This window comes from Hippoglossus hippoglossus, chromosome 10 (genome assembly GCF_009819705.1).
Source record: "Hippoglossus hippoglossus isolate fHipHip1 chromosome 10, fHipHip1.pri, whole genome shotgun sequence".
Classification (NCBI taxonomy): Eukaryota; Metazoa; Chordata; class Actinopteri; order Pleuronectiformes; family Pleuronectidae; genus Hippoglossus; species Hippoglossus hippoglossus.
The window spans coordinates 12845482-12862115 of record NC_047160.1 but is presented as its reverse complement, the minus strand read 5'-3'; the positions used below and the strand labels follow the sequence as shown (position 1 = coordinate 12862115).

Sequence of the window (16634 nt, the reverse complement as noted above, 5' to 3'; positions counted from 1 at the left end):
TTCATGTTTAAACCTGATACTCACTGTACCCACAATGCAACTCAACCACGAGCAGCTCAGTCTGAGGTTCGAGTGTATTTATGCTCGTTGTGGCTGATGTAGTGTCGAGCCTCCGGCCTCGAGCAGAGATGGGGAGCGTGTTAGAGAGGTTTGAAACTCTTCAGCGCCAACTCAAGTGACATCATGTGAGGCAGTTTGTCTGTATGAGTGATTCATGTTCACATTTAACTTGCTTCTTTCTTACGGACGGTTTAATAGTAAATCAAAATTCCCTGTTAACAGTTACAGGACTTTTACTGGGCTTTTAATACCATGTATTTACCTAACAAGACAAACAAGCTAGCAAATCTCGATCCGCCATTGAGTGAAAGCAAACATTAGCATGCCAACATACAAAGCGAATGCTAACATGCTAATGTTGAGCAGATTTATTGGTTCAAGCAAGCACTGAGTTAACCCCTTCCTGGCATCTTCCATATATGAACCATTTCAACAGCGACTGGCAGCAACACAACGTAGAGCTGAGGATGGCGTTACAAACGGAGAAAAGAATAAAATTTTGACAAATTTCATGACAATGGACAATGGATCAAATTGTTATTTGAGTCATTTTCTCTAAACCACAAGTATTCAAGTTTATTGTGTGCAAGAGTCAAGTAATTATATATATCAGAGGGTTCATCCTCTGGAGACCATCAGTAGTTGCATTTGAGTCTAGAGACCACTGTCAGGACTAAAAAGACGGAGAGATCCGTCCACAAAAGAACAAATCACCAAACATGCTGCTCCATGGTGTTCTAGCCTGTTTCAAAGTGAGGGACAGTCCACGTTCAGTATTACATAACAGCGTGTGTAGAACTGTGTGGAGTTGAAGGAGGCCCAGGATGTGTGCGGTATTTAACAAACCTGATTCACACGCACTTCAAACGCATTTCGGCCCATTTCTGCCCAGGACCGATTCTGGAATGTGCTACATCGTGCAGGGGAGCATCATCCACCTCTCCCACCGCCACTGCCCCGTCAGCCTCCATGCTGTGCAGCCACATTTATTTTATTTGTGTGTTTAGTTCAAGAGGAGAGATATGAGGTGGGCTCAAATCGCTCAGAGATTTCATCATTTCTGGGAAGACGGTGATCAAACCAGTAAAATGAGAGCACTGGTTCCCGCACGGCTGCTGGGTCAGTAATCACCATCATCCTGCATAGGTAACTTATCCTGGCTTGAGTAAATGGGTGCAGAAAGAGGGAGAAAACAGCTCCAGGTGGGTCAAAGGTTGTGTAAGATCATTTAAATAGGCCCAGCGATGAGAACATCAACATAATAAAATTGTCTTGAGTCTCGGTGGGGAGAAGGAACAGTCTGACAGATCAGGATGTGTGTGTTCCCATGTCTGTGTGATGAATTAGTCTCCAGACAGATGACCTGTCCCACTCAGAGGGATTGGCAGCCAACCCCAAAGCTGAGTGGGTAAATATTTGTCTTTGGTTGTCTTTCGGAATGATTAAATATTATTCCAGCCACTGGAAGGCTCAGAGGGGCCAATTGTATATCCAACATCCCTGCACTGTGCCAGTAAGGTGCACATTGAAGTCATTAATTGTTTACTGTTAGCTTTATAGCTCTTAGAAAATCAAAAAATCTTCACAAATTGTCCTATTTATTAGTTAGTATAGTACTGACGGGATAGCGGCTCTTCAGTCCCCCCAACTGACCCCACCCCTGGATCTGGCCCTGGTCATATTGACCTATATCCCATATGCAACCATTGTGTGTTGTGTGTGGACCGGTGTATGTAAATGGAGTCAGAGTAAAGATATCAGACGGATAAGAGAGATGCACTGACACATTGTTGATTTTAGTCTTTTCCTATTTTATTTTTGACAATTAAAAAAAATACAGAATACTCTTGCCTCATCCTTGAATAGGAAAAAAAAACAATTTAACAACTATGCTACAAAACCATCTGCATATTTTTTCCGTTCTCCTTTCTAATATTGGATCACAGTTCACAGTCAATATTATCCATCTGTTCCCTAATGCTGCTCTTTCCTCTTCTCTGTCCGTCTGTCTGTCTTAAATGCTCTAAAGAGTTTGCAGTGGTGAAACCGAGACACCGGAGCTGGTACACCCCTGGCCAAACTATCTGTGATTAGCTCATGGTTTTCCTCTCATTGCTTCACTCACCTGGCTCGGGTAACACAGTGACGTGAGCGTGTGATTGACAGGAAGAAAACGTTCAACTATCTTGGAGATTTGCGTCAGTCAGGCAACCTGTAGCTATTCTGCTGCTGTATCTGGTGACCTTAGTACGTGTCTGTGCGTGTGTGTGTGTGTGTGCACTGCAGAGTGTGGTATAATAATGCATGTGCAATCAAAGTAATAATTGATTCCTGGTTTGCAGACACGTGTGTAAGTTCACATTTGGAGAGATTTTGTGCTCACACACACACACAGTGTATTTGACAGTGTGCTAGTGATGTACTGAGCTCACTGTCATCAATCAGAAAGCAAGTCTGCTTTTCTGTAACCTACTTTAGAACTAGCTCAATAGGCAGACAGAGAGACAGACAGACAGACAGATAGGAAGATAGATAGATAGATAGATAGACAGGAAAGAGGATGTCATTGTTTTTTTGATTGTTTATGACTGCAGGACACAAAGAACAAATTGTTACCTGATCCACACTTAAGTCCTCCTGTCCTCTTCCTCCTTTCCCCCTCTCCTCTTCGTCTCCACTCGTTCCTTGAAGGTGCATGGCCGAGCCACACAGTGACGTGGCCGAGGCGCTTTACAGGTCTGCACTTCTCCAGTTTCAGAGTCGTCTGTCGGGGTCTGGCTGATGTCAGCCAGGTTGAGTTGATGGTGCAGGCTTCGAGGAATGACTGTGCCTAATCCACACACACACACCAGATCACAAGGCGGACCGGGCGGTGCATGTGTGTTGTTTGATGAAATATAGGCTGACTGCTTCCTTGCGTCATAGCCATGGATAATAATCAGTAAAGTAACTAAATTTCCTGTCACACACACACACACACGCACATGAAAACACTGCTTCGTTTAGTCTAAGCCTTGACACGTTGATAAGTGAGTTGCGGCCGGTAACAGAAACCTCCCTGGTTGTCCATGTGTGTACCAGCTGTGGGAACTGGTGGTCACACATCTCTGACACACACACACACACACACTCACACTCACACTCACACATACACTCTGACCTGAAGAGAAGGGGTTCCTCAGCTGAGATCACAGCTGGATCTGCCACAGGACAGAATAACTATTTGAAGGGGGGGTTAAACCACTTTGATTTTCTTCATTGTCCAATCAGTGAATTAACCACAGAAATAAAATAAAAAAGCCTTTGCCTCGGCCCGAACTCCACCGTGTGCGTAAAAGCCCTATTCCTCATTTCTCCCTCTATTTTACTGCCATTATTCGGCAACTCTACACCCCTCACATCTGACAGTGTGCACTAAAGAACGGGCCAGGACATACTGAGTGGTGTGTGTTAATAAAGGCCAATGTGGTGTTGATAACCTATAGTCAACAATGGAGCTGCTAAAGTTTACACAGCCATTGCAAAACCTGGGAGAGAAAGTCGTGAGGGAGAGAGAAGAGGGGACAGTGGCGGAGAGGAGAGAGGCAGCTCACCGCCTTTCCATACAAGGAGAGGTAGGGGGAGAAAAGAGAAGGAGGGGGAGGAGAAAGAGAGAGAAAGAGAGAGGAGGGTAATATGAGGAGATACAATGAGAGAGTGAGGAGGGAGGAGGAGGAGAGAAAAAGACAGAGATAAAGACAGAGGATAGAGGGATAAAGGCTGATAAGGCTGCAACAGACAGCTCCTGAAAGTCGAGAGGAAGAGAGGAGTGAGTGGATCTGTATCCTCCGCTGCGGCTTCTATCGCTCACTGATCCAACACAGGTAGGACTCTCTCACACTGAGCCTCCATTCATTCTCTGCACTGCCGGCCTCTCGCTGAGGGCTGACTTCTTTTAGCATCACAAGACCCAGCTCAGTTTTTTTTGTCTTGTATTTTTGAGTTAAAGCAGTGCAGTGGTAGAAGAAGTAGAAGTAGCCAACAGATTAGAATACTACAAGTAAAAGTTTTGCATTAAAGTTCAGTTTGAATGAAACTACATGATGGAATATTGCCTAAAAATATATTTAAATGTAAAATGAGTATGAATTATGTTAGAGAGTGATATATTCTTATATCTATGGGATTATTGTGACTAATGCATTAACATGTAAACATAATTTGAATGTTGCAGCAATTCAATTTTAATTCCATGTAAACTTCATATGCTTGAAACTGGTTTCATCTATAACACGCATAAATATTAGTGGTAATATGTAGAATTGAATTCTGCAAGTTAATCACGACTAACTACAGGTGTTTATGTTGAGCCTGAGAAGTATATCAAGTATAAAGCAGCTTCAAATGGCACCATTCAAGTCAAGTACCACAAAACTGTACTGTTGTTTTTTGTTTCAATAAAAAGAATGCACACATGACTGCACATGCACCGTCGTCACTTCTCTCTCTGTCTGAGGTGCTGCTGCCTGTACTGCTCATGATTTCCACTCCACCAGTCATGTTTCTGGCCTCCTGTTGCAATGCATGCCTGACCAAATGTGTCTAGTCTGTCCGAGCATGCAAGAGAAATGGTACGGTTCGATGCACATTGTTCAGGGGAGTGTTAAAAAAAAAAAGGGTAATTAAAGACAACTCCTGAATCCACCACCACACCCCAACAAAAGATTTTACAGAAAAATCTTTGCCAATACAGCAAATTACCTCCCTGCTATCCCCTTGTTAAAATGAACATACCCCCCTCTGTGTGCACAAATCTGTGTTTGTGCGTGCATACCTGCATGCCTATGTATATGAGCTGAAGCTAATGTGTGCATTATCTCTGCATGAGGCTGCTGTAATTGCACAGTGAAGGTGCCCATGGGGCGGCAGCGGGTACATTTGGCTCAACGCCACATCCCCTCGTTTTATTGTGTCATGTGCCGACAAAAAAAAAAACTGCTGCATGTGTCTGTCTGAGCTGACTGACGAGAACAGGTCTGTGGAGTGAGTGCATGTGAGTGTAAACTTTATGTCGAACGAGTGTGCCTCTGTATGACTCAATAAATACCATATGGCCTGTTATTATTATTACTGCTGCATGTGTTTCCAGCAGCACACATCAGCTGGCTGCATGGCCTCTGTGCTGGCTGAAAAAGTTCAGTGTGTCAATGTGGGAATTCAAGAAATCTCTCTTCAGTGTGTTTTTGTGTCAGTGTGGCAAGTTCAGAGAGAAGGTCGAAGGATCTGCCGAGCTACATCTCAGTGTGATTAATGGCTGTTACAGCAACAGAGATTGTATGACAACCACGAACACGGCGGCCTTACAATATAACTGAAAATCACTTACTGCTGAGTTGCACGCTGTGAATTTCCAGTTAAAAACGTTGATCTTCTTTGTCTGGAATGTGTTCCGCGTGTGTGTGTGTGTGTGTGTGTGTGTGTGTGTGTGTGTGTGTGTGTGTGTGTGTGTGTGTGTGTGTGAAAGAGACAGAAAAACAACTGTATCTTTACAGCAGCCTGTGACGGGGCCGACCTCCTTTTCTATACTAAACATAGTGGATGGAGCAGACGGGACAGTAGCAGTTAACATCACACACTGATGTAAAAAATCCCTGGCTCCAGCTGGTCAACTCCCATTAACCTCTGCCTGTGCCTGACCACAAGTGCAGGGTCAAAGACTGAGAATAGTATCATGATGTCATTTTTCCGAAAGAAAGTTAGTTTTGGAGCAAGTTGCACAGATCTGAACCTGGAGCTTCATCTGCCTCCAGCAAAGCAGCCAGCGAGATGATCAGATGACCGAGCAGGGAAGTTATAGCTTGGCGCTGTGTGTCTCCATACTTGAGGTATTTTTATGGTAGGCTGTGAGACCGGGCAGTGGTTAATATACATTTAACGGAGAGAGCGAATTAATAAAACACTCAGTGACGTATAAGGCTGTGGTCAGAAAAGTGTCAGAGTTAGAGTTTTGCAGCTATATTGGCAGAGTAATACTATCTGACCTCTTGAAATAGATTTCAGGGACAATGTGCAGCTGGACATGAGTGTTATGTGCGTTGGTGTGTGTGTGTATGTGTGTGTGTGTGTGTGTGTGTGTGTGTGTGTGTGTGTGTGTGTGTGTGTGTGTGTGTGTGTGTGTGTGTGTGAGTTGGTCGACCAAATTTAACTGTCTGCATTCTGCAGCTGCTTTGAGGTTTAGTTATAGTATAGTAACCCATAGAAGCGCCACACAAGGCCGTGAAACATTACTCTCCCTTTCTGTAACACAGAAAAATCCATCTGTCGTCAGGTCATAAACTGTCATCTCCAAGTTAAAACATCTGTCATTAAAACTCGACTTGAGTGTAATAACATTTCTTTGCAGTGCAATTTTGTCCAAAGTACTTCGAGGTTTTTCTTTAACTACATTAAGGGGAAGAAACATCACTTGCACGTATCACATCATCTGTTCTGTTTTTTTTTAAACTGTGTCACCTCAGTGGCAACCTTCTCTTAGTGGTTTTGAGAATATTTTTAAATTTAAATTTGAACACATCTAAAAACAGCAGACGCACAAACTGACACACAGACACACTGCAGTAGGAACCAGACACAACAGTTGGGAAGGAGAGCAGAGATGGGATGAGAATACGAGTGGAAAAGGTGGAGAGGAGGATGGGATGGAAGGAAGTGTTTGGGAGGGGATGAGTGCAAAGGGAAGACAAAGAGCAGGAAGACAAATGGCAAAGCCTTGATTTGCTCTCATGTCCGTGGGCACTGTAGAACACACACACACACACACACACACACACACACACACACACACACACACACACACACACACACACACACACACACACACACACACACACACACACACACACACACACACACACACACACACACACACACTACAGCACAGAGCAAAACCTCAGGTACAAATAAATGAAGATGTAAAAACACAAGTGGTTCCTCTCTCTCTCTCTTCATGTCAGGCTGAAATGTGTTTTGAGCCGTTAACATGCGCGTGCCATCGACCGAACCTGTCTCTCTGAGTAGAGAGTGAGTGTGACTCAGCAGCCAGCGGTCAGTGGATGGTCAGTCGGTGAGGTCAGTAGAGCAGCAGAGCAGACGGGATTTGCATCTACCCTCAGAGATGTCAGCCGCGTTGTTTTATTTCGGGGCCGGCTTCTGCAGCAGACGTTACAATGACAGCGATGAATGTTAACCGCTTTACTGTGTAGCCGCCGACTGGCTCCGCACCAACACATGCTCGGGTCGGCCCAGAAGATTAGTAGGCACATTTCTTTTAAATGGAAGGTTTGCGGGTCAATGGGTTCAAAGAGCTTTGCTCCATGATAAAATAAAAGTGTTGTGATATGAGGTCAGGGGCGTGGAATTTCCCCTGTTATACAGATTTTCCAGGATTGTCTGGGTTTGGTTTCCTAGATGTACACGTTAGGATCCTTTCATTTGTTCGCCGAAGATTTCTTGCCAAGGTACTTTTGATTTTAAAATGCACCACACATTTCATGGTGTTTCTCACACAGCTCGTCTTCATTTCTTCATGTCTTCCAGATGATGTCATCGGAGCACCTGACCTGTGGTTGGCTGCAGCAGCTGCTCGTTGTACTTCTGAAGCTGTGCCTGGCTCTCGCTGGGCCTTTGCGATCACCTGACGGGACTGGATGCACAGCCAAGGGTCCTGCTTCCTACATCCTGGTCTTTACAGGTCACTGGAGCCCACAGGCCTTCCCCAAGCAGTATCCACTGTTCCGCCCCCCTGCACAGTGGTCCAAGCTCATAGGTGAGAGACTCAGCAGGACAGAGAAATTGTTCTCTGGAACATTTTGCCTCTAATGTCTGATAATAATCCGCTGGATGTGGATCAGTGAGGACTCAGGCATTATGAGTTCCCATGTGAAAGGGGTGCTGATCATAGGATAGGGGATGGGTCTTTCACCTAAAGACCTTTGTCTTTAACAAGGTGTCAGAGGTCTAGGTCCTCATCATCAGTGCACACACACACACACACACACACACACACACACACACACACACACACACACACACACACACACACACACACACACACACACACACAGGGTTGAGAGATGTTAATGAGCAAAGCAGCAAGAGGCAGAGAGAAATCAGAGAGACAGTTTAAATGCTACCAGATGGGGTTTTCTCTCTGTTTGTCTAACTCCTGTCTCGTGGTATCTTTAATATTTCTCTGTTGCCTTAACTCAGTCCTATGCTCTCTCCCACATTTCCGCTGGTTCACCACGGCATTGGCAGTAAAGACTGGAGTCGAGGTTTCGGGGTTAGTGAACGTGGGTGATGATAGTTGGGGTGTCGTGGGGTCAGACCGCTTACCTCAGAGAGAAGAAGAACAAGAAGAGATTCAGGCCCCCTCTATTCTGTCTTAGAGAATGGAATGGATGGCAGATGTCTTACAGTTCTTATGTGTGCGCATGTTTGTACAAGTGTAAATGTGTTTGTGTTAGACCCCTATTGTGCATCTTCTGTGGCGGCCGAGGATATGTCTGTTGTCAAGTTCTCCCTGTGTTGTCCTAATGCGCTGCCAAAGGATAATGCCCTACTTACTCTATACAGAAACAGGCATCAAAGATTCTCACGCACCCGTAATGGCTTTTAACGTTCTGGGGTAGCAGGCACTCGGGGACACGGGGCACAAGGAATGGACTTTGCACAAGAAAGGAAAAACATTAGGGTCTCCGTGGACTGACAATCCCACAGTGTGGCAAAAAAAAAAAATGGTGGAAATTGAGTTTTCCATAGCTTGAAGAAAAGCACAACTGGTGGAGGGGTTTGGGGGCCTGCAATAGTTTTGTGTTGCTTAATTCTGTGGAGTTGAAGGACCAAGGACACTGCCAGGGGGAAGGTGGAATGGAGTTTGTCATGGCCAAAGAAAAAACACATGCAATTTAAGAAGGGCGGGACACAGACTTTAACGTCTTGGTGGGGCTTAAACGTGACGTGTTATCGGGTTTCAAGGTCTTGATGCTTGTGGGAAATTTGTTAGGATGGAAATGAAATTAAGTGCATAAGTAATGGCAGTTTGGGGAGAAACAAGATAGTGTGTGAAGTGTGCTGCGCGCGTTGTGTGTGTGGCTCGGTGCGGTGTGTGTGTTAATACATGTGTCAAGAGCGTTTAAGTGTAAATGCAAGGTTGTGTATGTGGCTCTGAAAAGTGAGGTAAGGCAGAACCATCAGAGCATTTGTCAGCGTGTTTCTGGCTAACCTTACTCTGCCCTTTAAACGACTGGCGCAGGCCAGTGACTCTGTGGGTTTCAGTACGGAGCTCCAGAACCTGCGGTATGAAGAGTTTAACCGAAATCAGTATCTTGATTCTTAACAGATTTCATAGATAACCAGAACTGAATATGAGAATGTGAAGAAAATGGTTCTGTTGGCCTGAAGTGAAAGAAAATCATTTTTTCTGAAGATAATACATTTTTAGTCCTCTATCTGGTGGCCCACTCAGAGATCTTGACCTCCTTCCTCGCTGCTCCAGTCTGTGTTGTGGTTTTTTCAGTGATATATAGAGATAGAGAAAACTATGACCGTGCAATAATGCCAAAGACACACATGTTGGCGATTCCTTCAGAATTATCTGTTCAAGTGCAAGAAGTAAAATACAGGCTCCATGGTGGAAATGATCTCACCGTCTGGCTGAGGCTCTGTGGTACCTCAATGACATTGATATGCATTCCAGTGAATAAGTATCTTACTCCTGTCTTCTTTTTTGTGTTTCTTTTCTCCCCATAGCGGTCAGCCACACTCGTCATTTTCGGTTGTGGGAGGAGGGCGCCCTAGCCAGTGCAGGGCTGCAGATCTTTGCTGAACTTGGGCTGACGGTGGAGCTGATGAAGGCAGCCAAGGAGGCCAGGAAAAGACGCACGGTTGGCGCCATGTACCGAACGGCCGGCATACCTGACGGCATCGGGCACAGCTCCACGGAGTTGCTCATGCAGCCCCGGAGCTCACTGGTAAGGTCACATAAAAAAGAAAAAGAAAAAATAGTTACAATTGCTCAGACACAGTAAGTCACACAAACCATCTGTTTGACTAAATCTACTCAGTCTTTCAGTGACCTCCCCATAACGACCAAACACTTCACCTCTTCTTTCCACCATCCAGTCAGACTATGTTTAGCTCAGTGCTGAAGCCCTGCAGCCAGAAAAGCCCACATCCATCCTGCACCAGTCTACGCTCTGTCTGCTGCCTGTCCCACTGAACTCTGCACACTCAGGATGATTTTCCCCTTAAAGGAATCGTTGTGAAATATGCTTATTCCCTTCGTTTCTGGAGGAGAAGATTGATTCTGTATGGTGAACATGAAGCTGGAGCCAGCAGCATGTTAGCTTAGCTTCAGCATGAAGACTGCAAACTAACAACAAACCAGGCTCTGTCTGGACCTCTTGCACTGACCTCCTGGAGTCCTGTGACACTCTCTGACACAACCAAATCCCCCAGTAAAAGCAAAACCTTTTGGTTATTACACTTCACTGTTTATATGGATCAAATAAAAGACATTAAGACTTGCTGGTGGACAGAGCTTGGCTAATTCCTCCATCAAATCTGTATGCTAACCAGCTGATGGCTTGAGCACCATATTTAACAAAGAGATGTGAAAATAACATTAAATTTCTATTAAAGGTTCAGTGTGTAGAATTAAGTGACATCTAGTGGTGAAGTTGCATGTTGCAGCTGAATACCCCTCACCTCACCCTCCCCTTCCGAACATGAGAGAGAACCTGTGGCAGCCTCCAGTTGTCATAAAAACTCAAAAGGTGTTTAGTTTGTCCAGTTTGGACTTCTGTAAAAAACATGGTGGCCTCCGAAGAGAGTACCCATTCTAGAGTAAAGAAAACAACAATTCGTGCCACAAAGATTATTTTATATTCACTTTCTGCCAATAGATCCCTTTCACCTAAATCTTACACACTAAACCTTTAAGTCTGGGTATGTAGGGCAAATATTCCCTCTAGTTTCTTATTATTCCTTTAATTATTGTGCTATTTCAAGGGACTTTGGGGGCAAAAGGCAAAAGAGACCGGGGGGGCCCAACATTGAATATAACCGAATGAAACAATACCGCATAATTACCATCTTTAAACTATTCTTTTAGCATCCAAATTATAAACAAAGTGTGTACTGTGCATTGTAAATCAATAAAGATCCACCACCTTCCCAGTCACGTTATAAACTCACATTCAGACGTTCTATTCCATCTACGAAAAAAACAAAAAGGAAATGTTGCACTGAAACGACTAAATGCGGAGGATGCCCATTGAATTTAGCAGATTTAAACTAATAAAGTCCCACAAGACCCCACATTTAAGGTCAATAAAGGGGCTGATACATGTGGACTGTGTTTGGCGTGCAGGCTCAGTGTCCAACTGGGTTGCACCTTTGCTGGTTGCTGGACTACAGGGTACCGCTGGTGCAGAATGGTGAGTGAGTATGGGAGCCATGGATCCTAGGTTGAAACAAAGGCAAAGTATTTGAGTATGGCTCTGTGAGAAAATGTGTTGCACTATTCACAGAGTAAAAACTAGAAATAAAGTATTTCTTTATGTGTAAAGCATATGCAGCTGATAAATGAGAGGGGAAGCAGTGAAGAGGGAAGGGGCGATATTTACTGGAGCTCTTAGAAATTGGTGGGTCCCTGCCTGAAAGTCTGTTGACCTACATTTATTTATTAGTTATTCCACTGCCTGAACCCGAGGGTCCTTAAATATCATAAACACGCCTGTCAGAGGGCATCTTTGTTACGCGCTCGTCATGGGCAGCCGCTTAAAGCTCGTCGTCTGGTTACAGGATGTCTGCGTCTGCTTTTAAATGACTACGTCTGTTTTAGATTAGTGGACAAAATGGCAGATAAAAAAAAAGTAAACACACGATATGATTATTGTGCGTTTGTGTTGAATGTCACCAGCCGAATGATACGAATCTGTTAACAGCTTTGTCTGTCGTCCTGCTTTCCTGTCTGTCTGTTTCTCTCTCACACTCGCCTTTATAAATACCATCCCGTCCCTCCTGCCCACAAACCAAAACATTCATACGCAATGCTCCAAAAATCCCAAACACATATGATTTTTATCTCCATAATTCATCAGCCTCCTGCTATTGCTGTTAAGTGTGTAATTCAAAACAGACAGATAACAGCAAACAAGTTCCATTATATAAGTACCATTTGGGATCCAGTTGGCATTATTGCTGAAGATTCTGCGTTCTGTATGATCACCGGCACCGCGGAAAATGGGTCAACGTCAACAGAGCATTAAGGTGCTTGTGCCGCATGACTGTGCTGCGTGTTTTCTTGATCGACTCATTCTCTCCGGGGCTCCTCTAAAGATTTGCTGTGATGAAGAAAAAGTGAGTGGGATCATGGGAGCTTTGAGTAACTGTCTGTGCTCCAGAAACACTTCCTGGCCTGTGCACTGCAAACCAACGCGGACAGATCGAGCCAGCGACGAGGGATACCCCAGAGTTGACATCCTTGCTGAGTGGCCCAATGGATATAGCAGGATGGCTTCTTGGAAGAGACACTGGTTCAGGGCAAGAAGGACAAGAGGAGGGAGCAAAGTTAGTGAGGGAGGAAAGAAAGGAAGGAAGGGATCAGCCGGGGATTGTAAAAAGCAACAGAGCTGCTTCTAATTTGATTTCTCTGTTTCTTGCCGTGCACCACATTTAAGCAACGGACCCTGCGTGTGTCGTGCTGAACACAACCTGACCCCCACCACAAGTGGCGAGCTGGTTTGATGTCTGTTCCTGCACTCTTTCATCCAGCACTCTATCCGACTCCAGGCCAGCCTTTCCCACACATCCGAAGATGTCCAGACCCACCCATCCTACCCCGAGCACAGCTCCAGGTCCTCGAATGTCGGGCCACAAGTGAGGAGGCGTTTTCAGCTGTGGTGTTCTCTGGGTGTCTGCCACCTCAGCGTGTGCTGACCCGTAGGCCACTTCCTGTATGAGGTCACCAGCTCTCGGAAAACATCCATCACACAGGAGACACTGTGTAACCCTGCACAGGAAATGGAGTGGGTGCATGGGAGCACACACATGCAGTCCCCAGGCCCTGCCTTTATAAATGTTAGAGTTTATAAATCCTGAAACAACAGTGTGTGTGTGGTAAATGGTGAAAACACCACATCTATATTCCAATTTTCTGTCAACCACACACTGATGGAGCAACATCTGGAGCAGTTAGGGTTCAACTTCTTCTATCCGCTCTCTACCTATATTACTATTTTTCATTTAACGTATTATCTTCAGCAAAACATATATCAATAGACAAGGGGCAATGTAAATTTTTTATTTTCTCCTCAAAAGAGGAAGCGGACAGCTCGTCCTCATCCAGCCTGCTGCAGCTGGACTTTTGACTGGAGCCATGAAAATAATCACAGATGTGATTTAGTCTCCTGTGGGATTGATTATAAATTTATTTCCCTGCACTTTCTTTTTATTTGCAGTTACAAATTGACATAGTAAAAATAGACATGTAATCACATTCAGGATGTGCAAACCAGTTATCTTGGGGCGAATCACAAGTGTGAGGGTTTGGAAGATGATGTAGAAGAGAAAAATAAATAAACAATAAGCAAGTGTGTTGTTAGAGATATTATAATTCATCCTGATGGGGACCTGGGTGTGCAGTTATTGAGATATTTCAGTCTGGACCCAAGTGGTGAAGTGACCAACACAGACACACACATTTTAAACCTCCTCCATTTCTATTAGTCCTGCTTTCATTTATAAGTCGCTGAGTAGGTTGATTTAATAAATAACTTAGTTAATTTGATCCATATCTAATTTTGCATGGTTAATTCTCCCTCTATTATTTATTTTAACTGTGAATTAAATATACCAGGGGCAGCAGAGCACTTCAAACTAATTGCACTTTGTGTCTCTGTTCATCAGTTGTCTCTGATGGTGAAGATGATCCCCAGCCCTGACTGGTTTGTCGGTGTGGACGGCATAAACCTTTGCGAGGGCAGCCAGTGGAAACAGGAAGTGAACATTGACCTCCAGCCGTATGATGCAGGGACGGACAGCGGATTCACTTTCTCCTCTCCCAACTTCCCCAGCAGTCCGCCAGAAAATATCTCAATGGTGAGCTCCTGCATCGTTCACCAGCATGCATTCATACGCTGACTCATTCATTCATTCATCCGTGCAATGATTTCATGGTGACACAAAGCAATGGGGATGGCTGTTGTTTTATTCTTTAAATAGTTCAGCCGCATGGGAATGGGGCATCGGTCTTAGCTGTCTCCACTTAAATGATTGGTTGGTGGCCCTGATGCCCGACCCGAAGAGATTTGAGTAAAAATGGCCTCTATTACATCATACACCATCTATCCTATTCTAGCATGTGTTTTAAAGTGAGCTATTGTGTTATTTAAATGCGTGGTGACAGTCTGCTGGCTTCTCCTGAAGAATCAAACCACACTGTTTTGCTCATTTATTTTTTTGCTGACTTGCTCAGATCACATCTCAGATGCCAAACCACCCGGCCAACTCCTTCTACTATCCACGCTTAAAAGAGCTTCCACCAATCGCCAGCATTAGGATCACCCGACAAAACGGATCACCTGGCCATCAATCCCCGATGTCCAATCACATTCTGCCCAACTCTATCCATCCCCAGCGCTTCTCAGGTGAGACCCACATGAGTGGTACCCATGCCTTTTACACGGGCGGTCCAACATTTAAACCAGATGATGATTAAAAGGAATATCCACCAAGACGTTCAAAATGCTAAACCAGCAGAGATCACTGATACTTGTGTTGACTCACACATATTTCTTTCATTTCTCGCTCTCTCTGCTCCACGAAGTGACACCACTGGACTGTGAAGTGTCCCTCTGGTCCTCCTGGGGTTGGTGTCTAGGTCCCTGCTCCAGAGGTGGTGTTCGTCACCGCACTCGTTACATCCTTTTGCGGCCGGCCAATGCTGGGACCCCCTGCCCTGAGCTGGAGGAACAGGCTGAGTGTGTACCACACAGCTGTATGAAACTCCAGTAACCCACAGAGTGCACTGTTACAGACGCTGCCAGTATTCAACACTGACTCTCATGTTATCACTGCTGGACTGAGAAATGTTGCTGCATCTCGAGCATCTTCTTGATAATGCAGAGGATTGTTTTGTCTTTGTTACAGCCAAATTGGGGGGAATTTAAGACTTGCTGCATTGCCTATGGAGCACATTATCTTTTAGAGTGTACGCTCCTCCAGGTGTATTTTAATGAATTTTTTAAACAAAGCGATTGTTACACATTGCCCTGGAAGGACAATAGAAATACTCACAGGGAGAAGCACGGCCTTCGTTCTCTCACAAACTTTTACGAGACCTATCATTGTTTGTTCGTTTCCAACAACATATGTATTTAAAGTGCACATGGATAGTGGCACACCAGAGTCAAAAATGTACATCTTGAACATGTGCACACGTGTATGTGCACACAAAGGTCCTTGCACATACTGCACACTTACAGGCATTAGTTTACATAGATAACATATCCATGCTTGACACATGCAGCTCTTTCAAAAATAACCTCACACCCTGATTTTTAAATATCACCTTCCGCAAACATAAAAAAATGGATAGCTGACTTAAAGCATAGAGCCAGTATGAAGACCCATTTTGTAACAAGATGCAGGTTTTTATTAAAAAGTAAAGATAAACATTTGTTTTATCATCTCTTTTGATATTTTAATGTTGATATTTTGTATATACTGTATAATGTATCTTATCTTGTATAAGTCATGAATAAATATGGAAGTGTTTTTCAGTTGGAAGACATCTGTGCTAATGTGTTACCCTGTATGACTTTGGATTTGCAGTATGTTTTATGTAAAAGCAAAGTTTGAATATAGAACTCTTGTAAAGCCAAATGACATTCTGGATTTGCATGGTTCCAGTAATACAATTCGACTTCTCTTTATTTGAACTCTCACAGCCTGAGAGCAGAAAATACACAGCTGTAAATATCACAGTATGAAAAGGTTACGATGCCTTACATTCACCAAAAATAGAAGTGACTTATTTATAGATGTAATTTATATGTATTCTCCTCCTCGTCCTACAACTTGATAACCCAGTGCTTCATGCTTTAATCGTGGTGTTTGACGGGTTAATAAATTACAGTAATGTCTAAATGAACATCCCTTAAGTGCTCACTTGGTGAAATCAAGTTTGTATCAGTGTAGCACCGCCTAGTGGTCATGATAAACAACCCAAGTACTACTACTGTCACGACAATTACTACTGCTACTATAGACGACGACGACGACGACGACGACAACAACAACAACAATAATAATGATTATGACGATTATTGTTTTACGAATTATTATTACTATTATTATTTCACTATAGGTAGGCTATGTCATTTTAATTTCAGTAAAAATACAACGAGAGATAATTCATCTAAGGTATGATTTTACCTACTTGCCTTATATTTTGTAGTTTGTATTTTGTGTAACGTTTTTGATAATTTTTTTCTAAACTATACATTTATTTATTTTTTTATCTGGAACAA

At 43.9% G+C, this 16634-nt stretch overlaps 1 protein-coding gene across 1 annotated transcript; it reads left to right on the top strand.

Moving 5' to 3' along the window:
- Nucleotides 1-3730: 3730 nt before the first annotated feature.
- spon2a (spondin 2a, extracellular matrix protein) lies at nucleotides 3731-15885 on the top strand. The gene is made up of 6 exons (XM_034597744.1): nucleotides 3731-3923; nucleotides 7636-7864; nucleotides 9850-10070; nucleotides 14011-14202; nucleotides 14579-14750; nucleotides 14930-15885. Exons 2-6 carry the CDS (start codon nucleotides 7636-7638, stop codon nucleotides 15115-15117), a joined length of 1002 nt encoding a protein of 333 aa, XP_034453635.1. The 5' UTR covers nucleotides 3731-3923; the 3' UTR covers nucleotides 15118-15885.
- Nucleotides 15886-16634: the final 749 nt, after the last annotated feature.